This window comes from Poecilia latipinna, unplaced genomic scaffold (assembly GCF_001443285.1).
Source record: "Poecilia latipinna isolate Pla-1442-1.1 unplaced genomic scaffold, P_latipinna-1.0 Scaffold117, whole genome shotgun sequence".
In the NCBI taxonomy this organism is placed as follows: domain Eukaryota; kingdom Metazoa; phylum Chordata; class Actinopteri; order Cyprinodontiformes; family Poeciliidae; genus Poecilia; species Poecilia latipinna.
The window spans coordinates 196,688-212,337 of NW_015112733.1; the positions used below are offsets into that span (position 1 = coordinate 196,688).

General features: G+C 38.8%; 1 protein-coding gene across 5 annotated transcripts in view; it reads left to right on the top strand.

The window, feature by feature from the left end:
- espn (espin) overlaps positions 1–15,650 on the top strand; it is a 54,409-nt gene that overhangs the window by 34,896 nt on the left and 3,863 nt on the right. For 3 of the 5 annotated variants that reach the window (XM_015028180.1, XM_015028182.1, XM_015028184.1), the window contains 4 exons: positions 4,932–5,077; positions 5,223–5,594; positions 14,120–14,199; positions 15,499–15,519. In XM_015028180.1, the coding sequence (XP_014883666.1) occupies positions 4,932–5,077; positions 5,223–5,594; positions 14,120–14,199; positions 15,499–15,519 (619 nt within the window). The remainder of the gene's footprint in view (positions 1–4,931; positions 5,078–5,222; positions 5,595–14,119; positions 14,200–15,498; positions 15,520–15,650) is intronic. The other 2 variants (XM_015028183.1, XM_015028185.1) reach the window with 1 other exon arrangement.

A 15,650-nucleotide genomic window follows, 5' to 3' on the forward strand; every position in this document is an offset into this window, starting at 1 on the left:
AAAAAAATAAAAGAATCCAACCTTTTAATTGGGCACATTTATTCAGCAGAGGACAATATTCTGTGCTAAGAAATAATTGCTTTATTATTAATAACTTGTTATTGCAACATGCGCAGTAAGGAGGACAGTAAAGGAGGTTAAAAAAAAAGTTTTTTAATTGTTCAATTATTCAACTTACAGAATGTCAATTTTAATGTGTCTAATAACAATAATAAAGTACCTCAATCCAGATAATTAATTTTTTTTATATTAGACCACTGGAAATGCTGTAAAAAATATAGATTATATAATAATCATTTAAGTCACAAGGCTTAAACTACTTATTTTATTAATTTATCTATAATTTTCTCAATAATTAATGGGGTTATTTTGCACACTTTAATCTTCATCTATTTTATTTAACTCATCTGTCAGCACAGTTAATAAAAACTTGGAGACAAATATTATTTTTTACATAATGATGTACAATGAAACTAAGAAATACGGTTTTGTTCTAAAACCAACAGGACGTAAAAATGGAAATCCTTAAAAGAAAGATGATTTTGGATGATTCCAGCTTGTGAGTAAGCACGTCCTGTTAAACGAGGATATATTCATTTTCTTCGCTTTAAAGCAAAAGGAAAACTGAATACCAGCTGCAGTAAAGTGTCAATTACTTGACTTAACATCAGATATTTTATAACTTCCTTCTGTCTGGTTTATTTCAGCTCCTACTGTTATCTAATAAATTAAATACCCATAAACTGCTTAGAGATAAAGAGGGCTGTGTCCCTATTAATTTGTCCCTTCTTATAGTCATAAAACAAAACCTTTCCAGAAACACAAAAAGCTCAAAATGACTTTACTGCTTTTCTTGCTGCGGTGATACAGAGAGGCAGGTGGCCGGCCGGATAGGCTGCAGAGTTTGTCAAGCTCTTTTGTTCTGCAGATTTTTTAACGGCAGGAAAGAGGGGGACAGTTTTTACACCCTGCATCTTTATCTCAAACGCTGTAAGGAGCAGTGTGGTCTAAGGAAATATAGGATTTGCTTCTAGCCTCTGATCAGACAACAAAACGTCACATGGAGGCCATAAAAGCGAAGAGCCTTGAATTGATATGCTGCGGCTGCTCTTTGACAGACTAGATGCATGTGTTGAATTGCAAGTCCAGGAAATGGCCACAGACACATCTGTCACCTAAATTTCCCCATTTGTCTACTATGTGTCATGCAGACCTAAAGTGCGAGTCTGAACTGAGAGCAGGCAGAGATGTTCATTAGGTGAAGCTGTTTCTCTTACATTGTGCACCTGTCACTCCTCCACATGTCACGCTGAGTCAACACCCTGTTTTTAAACAGGATTTATCTGTCCGCAGAGACACAGCTGCTTTCTCATAAAGTCAAACAGATGCACTGAAGTGTAACGTCAGTGTGATTTTTAGCCCGTTAAAACTCACCTATTAACGGTCCTGGATCTTTGTAATAACGACCTGTCAGGAAAAGCTTAAGGTATGAGGTTTTTGTCATAATTCTTTGTTTTTAACCTGTTTATATTTAAATAGGTTAGTATTTTGTCAAACAATTTCTTAGCCTTTGAACATTTTTGCAATTTGTCAAAATACAACCACAAATTTTATTAAACTTATATTGGATTTTATTTGACAGACCAGCATGAAGTTATTATTATTATTATTATTATTATTATTATTATTATTATTATTATTATTATTATGATTATTATTATTATTATTATTATTATTATTATAAGGTTTTTAGAAAATCTAAAACTTTTGTTTTGTACATTTGTTATCAGCCCTCATGAGACAAATTATTTGAAATACCAATTTCCAAGCCATGTCTCTGGTAGCTTTGAAAGTTTTAAGTCTAGCTGTGTTTAGTCAATTGGATTTAGGACTGGACTTTAACTGGGCCATCCTAACTCACCCAAACACTTTCCTCTAAACTGCTCCACTGAAGCTCATGCTGCAGGTTCTTGTTGGAGCAGGAACCTTTGTGGTCTTTTACCACCTGTAAATTATTTTCCACCAGCATTGTCCTTTATTCAACCCATCCATGCTCATGTTATCTCTGATCAGCCTCCCTCTCCTGGTTGGAGTAAGACTTTCCCACAGCATGATGCTGCCACTACCAGATCATGTAAACTAGTGTGGTGGTGGTTTAGCTTCTCGGGGTTCCTATGTTAGCATTTCATTCCCTGATCTTCTTTTAACACGCTTTTGCAGTGCTAGTTTTAATCCACATATTGCATAATGAACGTCTGAAGAATTTCATTTAGAGTTATTGAAGGAAAGTAGCGGGAGAATAATGCATGTAACAAGTTTCAGATTTTTGAAAACTACATTTTTTCTTCTGATTTATGTAATACTTTTGTTTTAATCTACCAATTAAGCTTCTGTAAAATACGGGGAAGTGTGTGGTTGTAGCTTGAAAAGTTAAACAGATTCAAACACCGTGTCAACTCAAACCAGCTGGTTCTTTTATCCCATATCGTACGTCGCATGAGATGTAACAAAATGCCAAGCGAACTGTGTGCGAGCTTTGAGAGGATTGGTTTGGCAGCGAGTGGACTGACTAGCCGACGATTTGACGGCCTCTCTGTGTGCGTGTGTTTGTGTGTTAATTCCTGGCCAGCTTTCCAGTGGCTTGCTGTCACTTCCAGTTACTGGTGATTCCTTTAGATTTCCCCCAACTGCAATGATGGGTCTTTAGTAGAAAGCTGTTCTCTCCTCCTACATGGGAGAAAGGGAGCGCGGGTGAGCGTGAGGAGGGGTGGCACGCTAGCCAGTCTTTGTGTCCGTCCAAACCATTGTGGTCGCCTCGACAGGGAACACTTTTACCGAGGGACTTTTGTTTTTATCCGTTCTGCAAACAGAAGCTGGGTAAACAATGAGGAATTGAGGACATTTGCTACATTCAAGGCTAACGTTCTGTGAAACAGGTGAGGCTGCGACTGGCTCTTTGGATCCTGATAAGATCCCATTCATACTAAATTGAAAGCAGTTTTGAGGCTTAAATGAATTTTAGTGTGCTAAACTACGTATTGGTAGATAAGAGTATTATAATTAACCCTTCGATATAGTTAAGGATAAGATTGATTTGATATAATCATTAGATTATAAACATGCACAAGAATAAAGCAATAGAAAATCTGTTTTGTAAAAGTTTTTGTTTTTTATTTTTACCGTGAATACACCTTTCTCTCACCACAAACGGATTAGTCTCAGTGAAAGATGAATCCAAAGGTTTTTTGTTTTTTTTTATTAAGACAACTGACAACTTTACTACACATGCATTTTCTTATCATTTCTATCATTTTTTTTTTTTTCTCTGATTAAAGCTAGAGATGGACCGATCAAAAATTTGTGGTTGTTTTTTGAAATCTGGCTTTAGTTAAGCTTTGACTTATCAATAATCATTTTAGCTGATTCAAATTTCTCTTTAAGAACTATCATGAGCAGTGTTCAAAAATATTTATTTCCAGCCTTCCTGCTGGAAATAAAATGTTCTTATTATTCGTAATGTGGTGAGATTGCTCTCACAGGCCTCTCATGTGACAGAAGTGTCCCTGTACAGCAGGACTTTGCTTATTTAAAACATACAAAGTGATTCCAAGTCTTCAGCAACATATTGTAACAGCACAGTTGTGTTTATTCCCTTGAGAATGTAAATTATTACCTCAACTTAGATTTCCAGCAGCTAGCCAACATTTCCAAATCTATTGTGTTGAAAAGAAGCAGAGATTAAAAACCAAATAAATAAAGATCTACTTATAAATTATGAGATCAGCTTTATCTAGTAAATTTGTCCCCACATAACTTCACTCCTTTGCCAATTTTATGTGGTGGACAGTTTATTTTTCCTACCTGAAAACATTTAAAAACAAAGCCTGTTTTATTTCTGCGTTGTAGTGCCCTGTTAACATCTGGCATGCCTCTGCTGAAAATATTTCCCTTTTCTTCTTGCAGCTTTTGTTCTTCCTCTGGTATCTTTTTTTAACACCCTGAAACTGTAAATAGATAACTTCAAGCCTTCTTCTCAGCTTCCAAACTACATAGCGTTGTTGTTAGCACGGCCTGGTGTGGCGCATTTATGGACTGAGCAAGTTAGGATTTTGATGTTTCCAAACGACTTGTCACCGATGTTGCAAGTCTAGTGGAAAATCATCCTATTCTAGCCTTATTCTAGTCAGAAATACATGAGCCAATTGGCTCATGTATTTCTAATTAAACCAGTGCTGTAGCTTGTCCAAAACAATTCATTGTTGTTGTTTCTTTTCACTTTGTGAACTGAGTCAAAATGCCTTCTTTAATGTAGAAATCCCAACATACGTAGAGCGTGAGGTGATAAAAGAGGGAGATTAATTTCTTTCCTCGAACTAAAAAAGCACAATAGATGTAAAACACTGCTGTTGAAAACAGGAATAAAATAATTATTCGGTAACTTTGATATCCTTCTTGAGGGCATTTCTCTAAAACTCTTCTATAAGCCCTTAGCAAGCTGAATGCATTGTATTAAAAAAAGGAACATTGTGTATTTTGTAGCTTTGTTCTGATTGTATCTCTTCAGATAAAGGGATAAAGTAAGAAGTTTGTAGCCAGGTTTTGTGTTATGGTTACCTTTTAATCCAAGCTTGGTCCAGGTGTTGCTAAGGCAACAGTGATCTAATCAGACATGTCTCAAGCAGACCCACATAGAGTATAAATGCAAACCTCTGTAAACAAATATGCATGTCCAGCTTATTCATGATGACCCGACTGACCTCCCATCATTGTTCAACACGCTCCGGTTCAACATTGTTATCTGCCTGATTGGATAAAATATTTAAGTTCTGAAACGCCATCCAGTGTCTCTTTTCTCTTTAGTGGATCTGTCTCTCACTCTCGTCCGTCTTTCTACCTGGTTTCACTCGTCCGCGCTCTCCCTTTGTCCGCAGGCACAAAATCTTTCAACATGATGTCCCCCACCGGAGACAACTCAGAGCTGCTGGCAGAGATCAAAGCCGGAAAGAGCCTCAAGCCCACGCCTCACAGTAAAGGCTACACCACCGTGTTCTCCAACACGGGGACGACAGGCAACAATGTAGGTCCAAAGCCTTTTGGCGCTTTTGAATTCATTTACAAGACGGTGGACGATGCAGAGCCACAGACTCCAGCAGTTCAGTCACAGATATTACAATTACTTTGGATGACTGTGATGTGTAATAGGTGTCTTCGTCTCCTTTAAGGGAACCACCACACCTCCAGAGACCCAAACACCCACCCCACCCGCCCAGCCACCCTCCCCCTCACAGTCCAGCCCGCCTGTTACCTCCCCACCCGTCACCCCGAGCCCCAGCCCCAGCCCCAGCCCCACTGGTCCCAGGAACATGTCAGGCTCTGCGAGCTACGAGCAGCTGCCCTCCAACTCCGTTGTCAATGGGGACGGTGGAGCTGGCGCGGCGCAGCCGGAGTCGGGAAGGAAGACGAGCCTCGCCGACATTGAGGCGTTGGTGCCCACTCATGACGAGCAGGGGAAAGCCATCCCCGAGTGGAAAAGGCAGGTGATGGTGAGGAAGCTTCAGGCCAAGATGCAGGAGGAGGAAGAGCACAAACGCAAGGTAGGTGTTGTGGCAGGATACTGTGCCCAGATGACAGGTGTGTTGATGTGTTTCTGCTATCCCTTTTGTGGTCTCTTAAATTTGAAATATGCAAAAAATAAAATAAAATAAAATTGGATTGGCATTTTTTTATATAACTATGATGCAAACGGGATGGCTAGTACTTTGAATGTTTGATGTTTTATGATAATTTTTTTGTTTGTGCATGAAGAGTGTAACTGAATCGAGATAAAAACTACTTTCTTAACATCAAAGAAAAGGTTTTGTCTTAGACCAGAAGTTTCAAACTCTATCCCTTTGGGGCCACTGTCCTGAAACTTGTGGATATCTTTGTGGTTCAGAAGCCCTGAATCAACTCATTGGTCATTAGCAGGACTGGGCTAGAGCTGAGGACACAGATAGTTCTCTCATTCATGTGAGTTGGACCAGAGAAGCGCCTAAAAGTAGCAGAACGTTGGTCTGCCAGGGCTGGAAATTGAGACTGCCTCTCTTAGGCATTTTGAAACTTCTTAAAGCAGATTCCAGCTTAAATGATCTTTTCACACATCTCCTCTCAACTGATAACATTCAGCATTTATCTTTTTGTCTTCAGTAGCTTTAACTTGTGTTACCTTTAAGTATCATTAGACGTGGTACTGATTAGAAAGTCATACAGACACAATCTGTACACTTGCTAGGCTCTGATAACATAACAAAGACTCTGGTTATATACAAATTAATTATTTCTAACTTATTAATAATTAATTGCAAGCACAGGTTGCCACTTTTGCCTCTTGCATAATCCAGCAGGAAGAAATTTCACTTAAATGTCATTCTGTGATGCATGCATGAGAGTTTTATCTTACAGGGTTTAATTAAATAAATCCATATGTGTCTTCTCACAAACAACAATTAAAACAAAGCTTAGAGCCTTAACACGTGTACTTACCAGTTATCATAGTGTTTTTGCTTTTTTTGTACTTTTGCATGACTTTTTTTGTTACTCAGACATTGCTGAGATATTTTGAAGTGAAGTGAATTAAAACTTGGCTACATCAACCATCACAGCATCAAGACACTTGACCAAACTATACACAGTGTGAGCTGGTGTTTTGGTGATGGCCTCCTGTGGCTTCAAGTCCTTACATGCAGATTCAGTGGTGTGATGATGGGCCCCATTCACACTACAGGTCAACCAGTAATAGTGCCACCAAAGTCCCTTAAACAGCATTTTGACAATGATAAAATGCTTATGTACAAAAAATGCTTAGTAATAGTTTAAAAGTTGAGGATTGTTGTCTTTCGTTTTTGCTTTCGTTTCATTTGATTTTAAGACTTTCTAAATATTTTTTACCAGGGTTGCCGATAACACTTTGCTGCAGAGTAATCTTTTTTTCCTTAGGCAATGACCAATACAAGCAGTTTTAACTTTATTGCATTGTTCACACACCTGATACGGTCCTCTCCGTTGCTGGGAGGACTGATGTGTCTGTTGTACCTGTAGCAAGGGCCCAAATAGGATTTAAAGGTGTTAGAATAATAGTTTGTATAGGTGTACAATGTCCCGAAGGACAGCAATAGAGACGTGGGAACTTCAAAGCTGATTTTGAGTTTCGGCAAATATGGTCAGTTCAGCACTTAATTTTGCTGGTTCATTCAAAAAGAACAATGGTTTCTCTGTTTGCTTTGACTCTAAATTACAGCACAGACTTTAATGCCTGTAATGAGGTTGTGCCATTGCACCACTAAATCCATGTAAATCCTGTGTGTTGGAATGGATTTGCTCTGAAGCGTGTTTGAAACAAGGAACATCCTGCTGAAGGAAACCCTCCTTCCTTCTTTTTTTTTTCCTCTTGTCCTGTCGGTCTCCTTTGACCTCTGATTTAGTTTGCGTCAAGTGGACACTACCAACCTCAGGAATGGCACTTCTCCCACGTCCACAATGCCATTTTAGGCCCGTTTGGGGAGTTGATGACCGAAGCTGACCTAAATCGAATTGAGAAACAAATCGAGAACCTGCAGGTCATGCATAAGATGTCAGAAGTTGAGAAGGACCTGGAGGAACTGGAGCGAGAGCTTCACCAGCTACTACCGGTCTCTGCTGCTCTTAATCAGGAGTATTTCTCAGTCAATCCAAAACAAGTGCATGGGCAAGCTGAAGATCTCCCAGCCTGGTGCAGCAAAATCTCCACCCTGCTCAAGAGCATGGCGATCCTCCTTGCCACCCTTGGAGGCAAGGAGATAGACATCTTGGATTTTATTCTTTCCGGAAATTCTCAAGAAGAAGCAAAGAATATTACTGCAGGCCAGTGTCAAACATCTGTTGGCACTGGGAACATTGGGCGATCCCAGTCCTTCTCAACAAGAGAAGACGTGGAAAGGGAGATAAAGCAGTGTGGAGTTTCTGTGAAGAACCTGAAGGCCAATTATGAGCTTCAAACTCAGACACAGTCTACAAATGACCCATCTGATAGGGTTTACAAACGCAAGATGTCACTTCCAGTGGTTAGTGTGTCAAGTTATAGTCTAGAGCCAACCAGCAATAGCAGTGTTCCTTCCTCTGCCACTACAGTTCCTGACTATAGGAGCAATGGGCCTTTGCCACCTGTAGAAGAATCTGTCTTACCACTTGTTGAAGAACCAGTTGTTACCAAAACCTATGTTTCTCCGTTGTATGTCTCCTCTGAGGCAATGGCTCCAACAAAAGAGTTCAACCAGGCTCTTTCTTCAGACCCTGTTTTAACTGACAATCACCTAAAACGAAGCTTGGAGGTGCAGACTGATCTAAGCTATGTCCAGGAGTGCATCGAAATGAGGAAAGAGAGGATCGTCCTTTTGTTCCTTGAACACTGGAGGAAGTATACCATCTCAGAATCTTATTGGACTAAACACACAGGCAGGAGGGGAAACTACTTGGACGTGGGCTGTGAGGACTACAGCCAGTTCAATGCTCAAATGGGTGATGAAGTGCACAGTGAAGATGATAAGATGATTATGTTTATGAAGTCAAAGCAAGTGGTTGGCAATCTGATTGGCCACTGGAGATCAATTATGAGCCAAGTCCCGTCACGGCAGATCCGGCGGCTAAGCCGGGCCCAGATGATCTACTGGCCGGAGCACTTCCTGCCACACTTCAATGGCTCCCCTGTGAGCTATGAGAGCTTAACCCTTGACCTCTTCATGCTTGGGTACTTCCAGTTACTGGAAATGAACATGTCTCGCAGGGAGCGGAAGTTCCGCCACCTCATGTGCTACGAGATGTTCGACCGCCTTGGCAGCCACAAATGGGAAGTGATAAGACAGTTTCACAAGGAAGTGATGGTGGAAATCGAGAGTGGGAAACGAGACTGGGCAGATGGCTTTGAGGACATAAAAGTCAAGCATTTTGGAGACGTGGCTGATGGGGGAGGTGTGATGACGACATCTCTAAATTTTGTATCTCCTGAAATGTCTGCACTGCATGAATCCCTCCCACCCCCGCCTCCACCTGCCTGTCCTCCACCCCCACCTCCAAATCCACAGTCTACAACATCTGGAGTGACAACACAACCATCTCCGCCAGCCTCCCAATTAGATGTTCCTCCATCAGTATCACCTACTGCTGCCGAGAACGGTGTGTCTGACAACAGAACTTTGTTGGAGGCCAATGCTCCAGAGACTGTGGCAACCAATGGGCAGATGCCTTCAAATGAGTCTGGGATTGTATCGAAGAGGGACTTGAAATCCGAAAGTGCAACAAAAGTGGAGGCAAAACAGACCTCCATGGACAATGCAGGATCAGAACCAAAGAAAGACCTTCCACCTGTGAAAGTTAGATTCGCAGAAGAACCACGCGTTGATCAAGCTTCACCCAGAGATGAAACTTCTGAGGATGCGATTAAAGTTATTTATGATCTCAAAGAGTTCAGCAATGAGGAAATCATCAGATACATTGACCGAAGCTTTGCCTTTTGGAAGGAGAAGGAAGCTGAGCTTTTTGACATCTAACTGCAGTGTCCACCACCAGAGATGGTGCTGGACCTGAGAGGCTAATCTGCACAGTTCAACCTACTGAAAAGGGAAACTAATCAGGAGCGTTAGCATTTAGGCTGTGTCACCGAGGGGATTAAACTACAGCAAATAGCCTTCATTTGGTTGTGCTGACATTCCCATTTGTATATGCTCTGATTGAGAGACAGAGCTGACGATTTATTCTGAACTGAGTTCAAGTGAGAACATTTAAATAAAGAGCAGCTTTAAATGAAGCCATGATCTCAAAATAATCTTTAAAGAAGAGATTTGCCATTTAAAAATGTGATTTGTTTATTCTCTGTGGTGAATAGTTTGTCCTATTGTAGTTCTTCCATCAGTCGCAAGACATAAATGTTTGAGCCATCAATGGCCCCTCTTGTTATTCCATATAATGATATATAATGATATGAAACACCAGCGGCTTTTTGGCTGACTGCTGAAATGCCTTGTCCAATCATGATTGAGAGGAGGTTCAGTAATAATCCAGTGATCACATTTGACAGGAGAAGCTCTGCCATGCTCTATTTTTCAAAATAATCCTTCCCAACATGACTAATGACTAATGAAAACAATTGTAATTTGTGAAATAATAGGAATAACACTCATTGAACACATTAAGTACATATTAGCTTGCTTGTTTTACTAAAAAAAGTCCATAGTACAGAACAGCCAAACAGGTCATCACCTTGACAGAATTGTCAAATTGTGATTTGACACTATTTTTATTTCTAGTCACAAGCTTAGTTTAAAATAATAGTTTATTGTGTTTGAAATTGGAAATTGTATTTTCTGAGCTCCCAGCCAGACTTTGAGCATAAACCCCCTGGATTACAGAAAGGAAAGTTGCAGCTCTCCAATCAGCCTCAGGTTCAACATCAAGTATACGTTTAAAAAACATAGTGAAGGTCAAGTTGAAGGTATTTAATTATTCTTTAGCATATCTGACAGTTTTCTTTATATCATTTCACCAGAGGCATCAGAAGGTTCTTTAAAACCCCCACTTGTTAACATGTTTCTTTACTGTTTGAAGTAGTAAAATGGAGATAAATACATGTTTATCAGTGTATTTTTCTACCAGTAGTTTGCATCTCTGTTTGTCTGACTTATAACTAGAATGTGAAGAGATCTGATGTGGCATCATTTCCAGGTCTGAGTTCCAACTTTCAGGACAACAAAGTGAACTCTGCGATAAATCCGAATAAAATCCACCTGCAGAAATTTACAAACCAGGTGTGAAACAATGAGCGTAGCTGCAATAAAATCTGTGTGGTAAAATCTTTTTTTTTATTTTTTGTCATATTGTCCACATTTTTGTGGTTTTGTCTTTTTCTGAAGCTCTATCGGAAAAAGACAAAGTTCAAAATTTGTTTTGAAATATCAAGTTCAAAATTTTTTTTAAAAAAAAAAAAAAAAAAAAAAAAAAAAAAAAAACAATAAAGACCATATCATTTTATTCCTGATAGAAATTGCTCAATGAGTTGGTTGTTACTTTGATGCTCGGATATTGTCGTCATGGTTTAAGAGCACTTTGTGGTTTGTGGTAGGGAAGAATTTCTTTAAAATTTGATGACAGATTTCTTTGAGCTAATACAAGAATTTCATATTCAATGCTCTAACTCTCGGAACATTCAAATGTGAAGTTTGCACAAATCCCTTAGTATTTATGGGTTTTGCTGTATTTCTGATATTAAGGTGTGTTTCACAGATTTTTTTTTTTTCACATTCTGGAACTGAATTGTGTTTTTACCTCATTCTTACGTTACTGTCAAAAATAAAGTTTATAGAAAATGTTTGTGTTTGTACAAGTTCTAAATCGTTTTCCCAAGCTCTGCCTACCAGGCTTCAGTTCCCTCTCAGACCCCAGTCTGATTCCAGCGACAGAGCCCCTTTAGACACTCGGTTCCTCCGTGTGAAGTCCTCCAGAGATCTGCCAGTGGCTTCGATATTCTCATAGTGTCTTTTCTGTGGCATCAAGATTACCTTCATGTAACCCTCTTAGTGCCACCTGCTGTCATGCTATCCATGGCTTACAGGAGCCATAAGGAGGTTACTGTGAATCTTCATCACCTCACAGCTCCAAAGGAAGTCATTCAGGCGGTTGACGAATGCCCATTTTACTTTAAGGAGTCACTTTCACATTCATCAGTTCATGTACTGATTGCTTGATTTTAAGGATTACGACACCTACAGAGTCTGTACTTATAGTAATCCATATTAGTTTGAGTGATAAAGTGCTACAGAATATTGATTATAGATCAAAGTTGTAGGTCAATTATAAAACAGAAGAAAAGACGATTAAAGTCGATCCCTGCCCAGTTGCAGTTCATGATTCTCTGACTTTTCTTTGGAGCGTAACTCCAAATTATTTGCAGAAAATCTGCCTATTCACAAATATATATTTTTGTTGTGCATATCTAAAATATTCAAAAGAAATATTGGGAAGCTTGAAGTTTGCACACCTCCAAATTGTCCCTCAGCTAGTTGCTTGGTGTCCAGGAGTGAGTTTGAGTTTTTAAGGCTCCTATTCAAAGACAAAATGTATTTGTTACTTTTTGAAGAGTGATCCTTTCATCGTATTTAGCCACTAAAAGGCACGAGGAGAAGAAAAGACCCTATGCACCTCAGAAACGCATCTAGTCCAGGCCAAATTTTCAGCAAACAGATTTTTTTTTTGTCAGCTACACTAATATTTTAGTGTATGTTCTTCTGTCTATATTTTTCTGTCTTTGGGATTTTCCATTGATTCAACTAACAAAATGGGTAAAAAGGTTTCAAGTCCCTTAGCAAAAGAGAATATTCAACTTCTATTGGATTGGAAATTCTTAAAAAAACAAAACAAAAACAAAAAAAAGACCACAAATGTCTAGAGAAAAAAAATCTTTGAAAGACCATCAGAAAGGTTGAGATCAGTTCTATAAATAAATAAATAGCAAGTTGCAAGCAAGTTACTAAGTTTATTTATTTTTTATTTATTTCAAACATGACGTAAGTATAAAATCACACACATAAACAAGGAATGCAAAAGACAGACTTTTTTGTACCACAATAATCTTAACATGCTCAAAAAGGAAGAAGTAAGAGGCTTATGAACTCCTATCCCATAAACTCATACCGTATTTTCAAATGCCTCAATATTTCTTCACGTTCGATGTGCAAGTAGTAGGGGTAATTTTATTGATGGTTCCAGATCTCGTTTTGTTCCAGAGCTCAGCCATTTCTTTTTAAGTCTGGTGACTTAAAAAGAAATCCAAGTACTGGCGCCAAAGACCAGCACGTGTTGAAAATAAAGTTTACAAAATTGTTACACATTTTCTAGATGAAGGAAGACATGAAGATGTTTTGACTTTCTGTGTTAACCCAAGATAATTGGTGCACCAAAAGACAAACGTTAACATTACCATAGTTCAAGTTTAACGACTTAAACATTAGAAAGTTGACAGACTCTTATTAGTACATGCGGACTTTAACTTTATATGCATTTTATTTTAAATTGAACTAATACGAAAATCAGAACTGAAACCACTAGCACAAATAAACTGCTGTGTCCAGTCTTAGCACAGTTCACCTTTGACCAATTTATTTTATTTTGATCAAATTAGAAATTCAAAAAGAAAAAAAAGGATTTCTAACAGCTTCTTTTTTTTCTTTGCAATAATTCCCTAGGGAACTATTAAAAATTCACGAAGCAGGTAATGTTACCTGGAGTCACCATAGCTACAGCGAAATCCTCTAGTAAAAGGGTTGAGAAAGGAAGGGGGTAACGTATCTCAGGCGAGGATGAGAAATCTAACACTGCTGCGCTCTCCTCTCCTTTCCTGCTGTTCCACCCTCTGCTACAGACGCAAAGAGAAAAAAGGATCCAGTTACATTTATTTCTCAATGCAAACATTCTCCAAAGCAATGATGTGATCATTTAACAGCGTTTATCTTGTTCCTAACAAAAAAAAAAGACGAGAGGTAGTAGACATTGTGAGGTGTGTTTGCTTCTGAAAATTTATCCAACTGTTTAAAGAGGGGTGCTTTGTTGAGAATTTGTCTTTTATAATGGCCCTTTGTTTAGGAAAATTGTACATGGAATTATGAATAGACGTTGGATTCATGTTTCAGCACTGTTTCTCCCTGCAGGTGTATGCCTGCTCTTTCAGCTCGGAGCAGGGATTTACCAGCAAATACACACTTCAGCAGCACCACTGATGCTCTCATGGATTTGTTATCACTTTTGATTCTGTTCATTTTACAGCTACATCAAATCTGGAGTTTGCCGTTTTCCTACCCATAGGTTCAACATGTCTTTTTTTTTCCCTAATTTTTAGCTACCGCCAAAAACATAAAAAAAAAAAACATGACTGCTTCATAAACAATTGAACGTCACGTGTATTTGGAGATTTTACTGGTCGTCTGTTTAGCACGGCTGGTGATCCTTAAAAATAGTTGGGTGGTTTTGAGGTATACAGTCTGAGTTTAAACGCCACAACTGACCGATTTGGGTCCCCGTTTTTTTGCCCCCATCTCGGACCCTCTCTGTGTCCTCGCAGGCTGAAGAGGAAGCAAAGCGCCTGGCGTCAATGCCAGCCTGGAGGAGGGACATGATGAAGAAGAAAATGGACGAGGAGAGGTGAGTAATAAGGCTGTTGGTCTTTTTTTTTTTTTTTTTACAGTGTTTCACAGGAAATTTTTGAAAGCCCAATATGTAGCCGCTTCACTTCACCAGTTTCCTCATTGAAGTAGATCGCAACCTTTGTTGCCATGACATCAAATAACGAAATCCCGTTTTGTTCCCGAGCTCAGCCATCCGTTTGCTTGCTTTAATTATTCAGCCGTGTGTTCTCCCTGTGATCTCAAGAGACCTGGCCAAGATAGTTGCAACACAGGTTAGATATACAAAGATCACACAGCAGAGAAATAAACTGCACAGTTTGGAAATGTCTTTTTCTCCAACTCATTCAGCATCATAAAGCTCTGTAGATGAAGTTCAGAGTGAAGATTTTTTTTCCTTGCACTCGTGGAATTAGCATCGCTAAATTTCCTTCTTTTTCTATCAATAAGAGAGACACAGTCAGAAGCCTGAGCCAGTTCACATTAGCATTAACAAGAAGATAAGTGAGAAAGCATGGTTAGTAATAAAACACAGTTGATAAATAATATTCAACATGCAAAATGACAAGTGAATGCATTTACGTAGTCAACAAAGCATGATTCTACAAATTTTAGTTTTGCATGACAAGAAACCAAGATTATTTCTCTTCAGGAGTTTGTTTCCTCTCTCTAAAATCCCCACAACAGCATTTATTATTAGAATGTTATGAACAAACTCCTTAAAAGGGAAGTTATCAGGTAAATAAAAACATCGTAAGTATTTTACAGTCAGTGCCAACCTTGCTTCTTTTTAAGTTGTGAGAAATATACGTTTTGCTTTCTCTGCATGTAAATTACAGGGTCCTTAATGCTGTTTATGTTATTTATATCCTTGTACCCTGACTCTATTCAAGTAAAACATAACCCTGACGATCCTGACATCATTAGATGTCTGTTTTAAATTTCAACACAAATTAAAAAGCGACGATTTCTCTCATTCTCTGGCTGCATTAAGCGTTCATGTTAAAGCAGAGAAGTAATGTAGTCACTTGTTCTCTTTGCATTGCTAAATTTCAGTCAAATTTGCTTCAGCTTCCCTGTAAGGAGGCAGGAAGTATAGGCGGTGGAAAGATGGAAATCTGCTTACAGCTCCTTATTTGAAGACTAACTCCAGGATGTTCATGTTTTTAGTAATATCTAGTCCAAATTCTAATTTTGAGCAGAATTAGAATGACTTTATCCTGCAGCTGTCTGCGTGATATTGCTAATGTAGCTTGTATAATTCCTGTTCACTGTTTCAAGATATTTACGCCTTCTCTCTTTTGTTTTTGACCTCCTGATGTGACAGGGAACAAAAAAGGTAAGATGTTTCTTTTGCTTCACGCACTAATGATTTTAACATTCAAAATAAACCATTTAAATGGATTGAGGTACAAAACAAATGAAATCCCTTTTTTCATTTGCAAATTTGGGTAGACGCATTGAATGTCG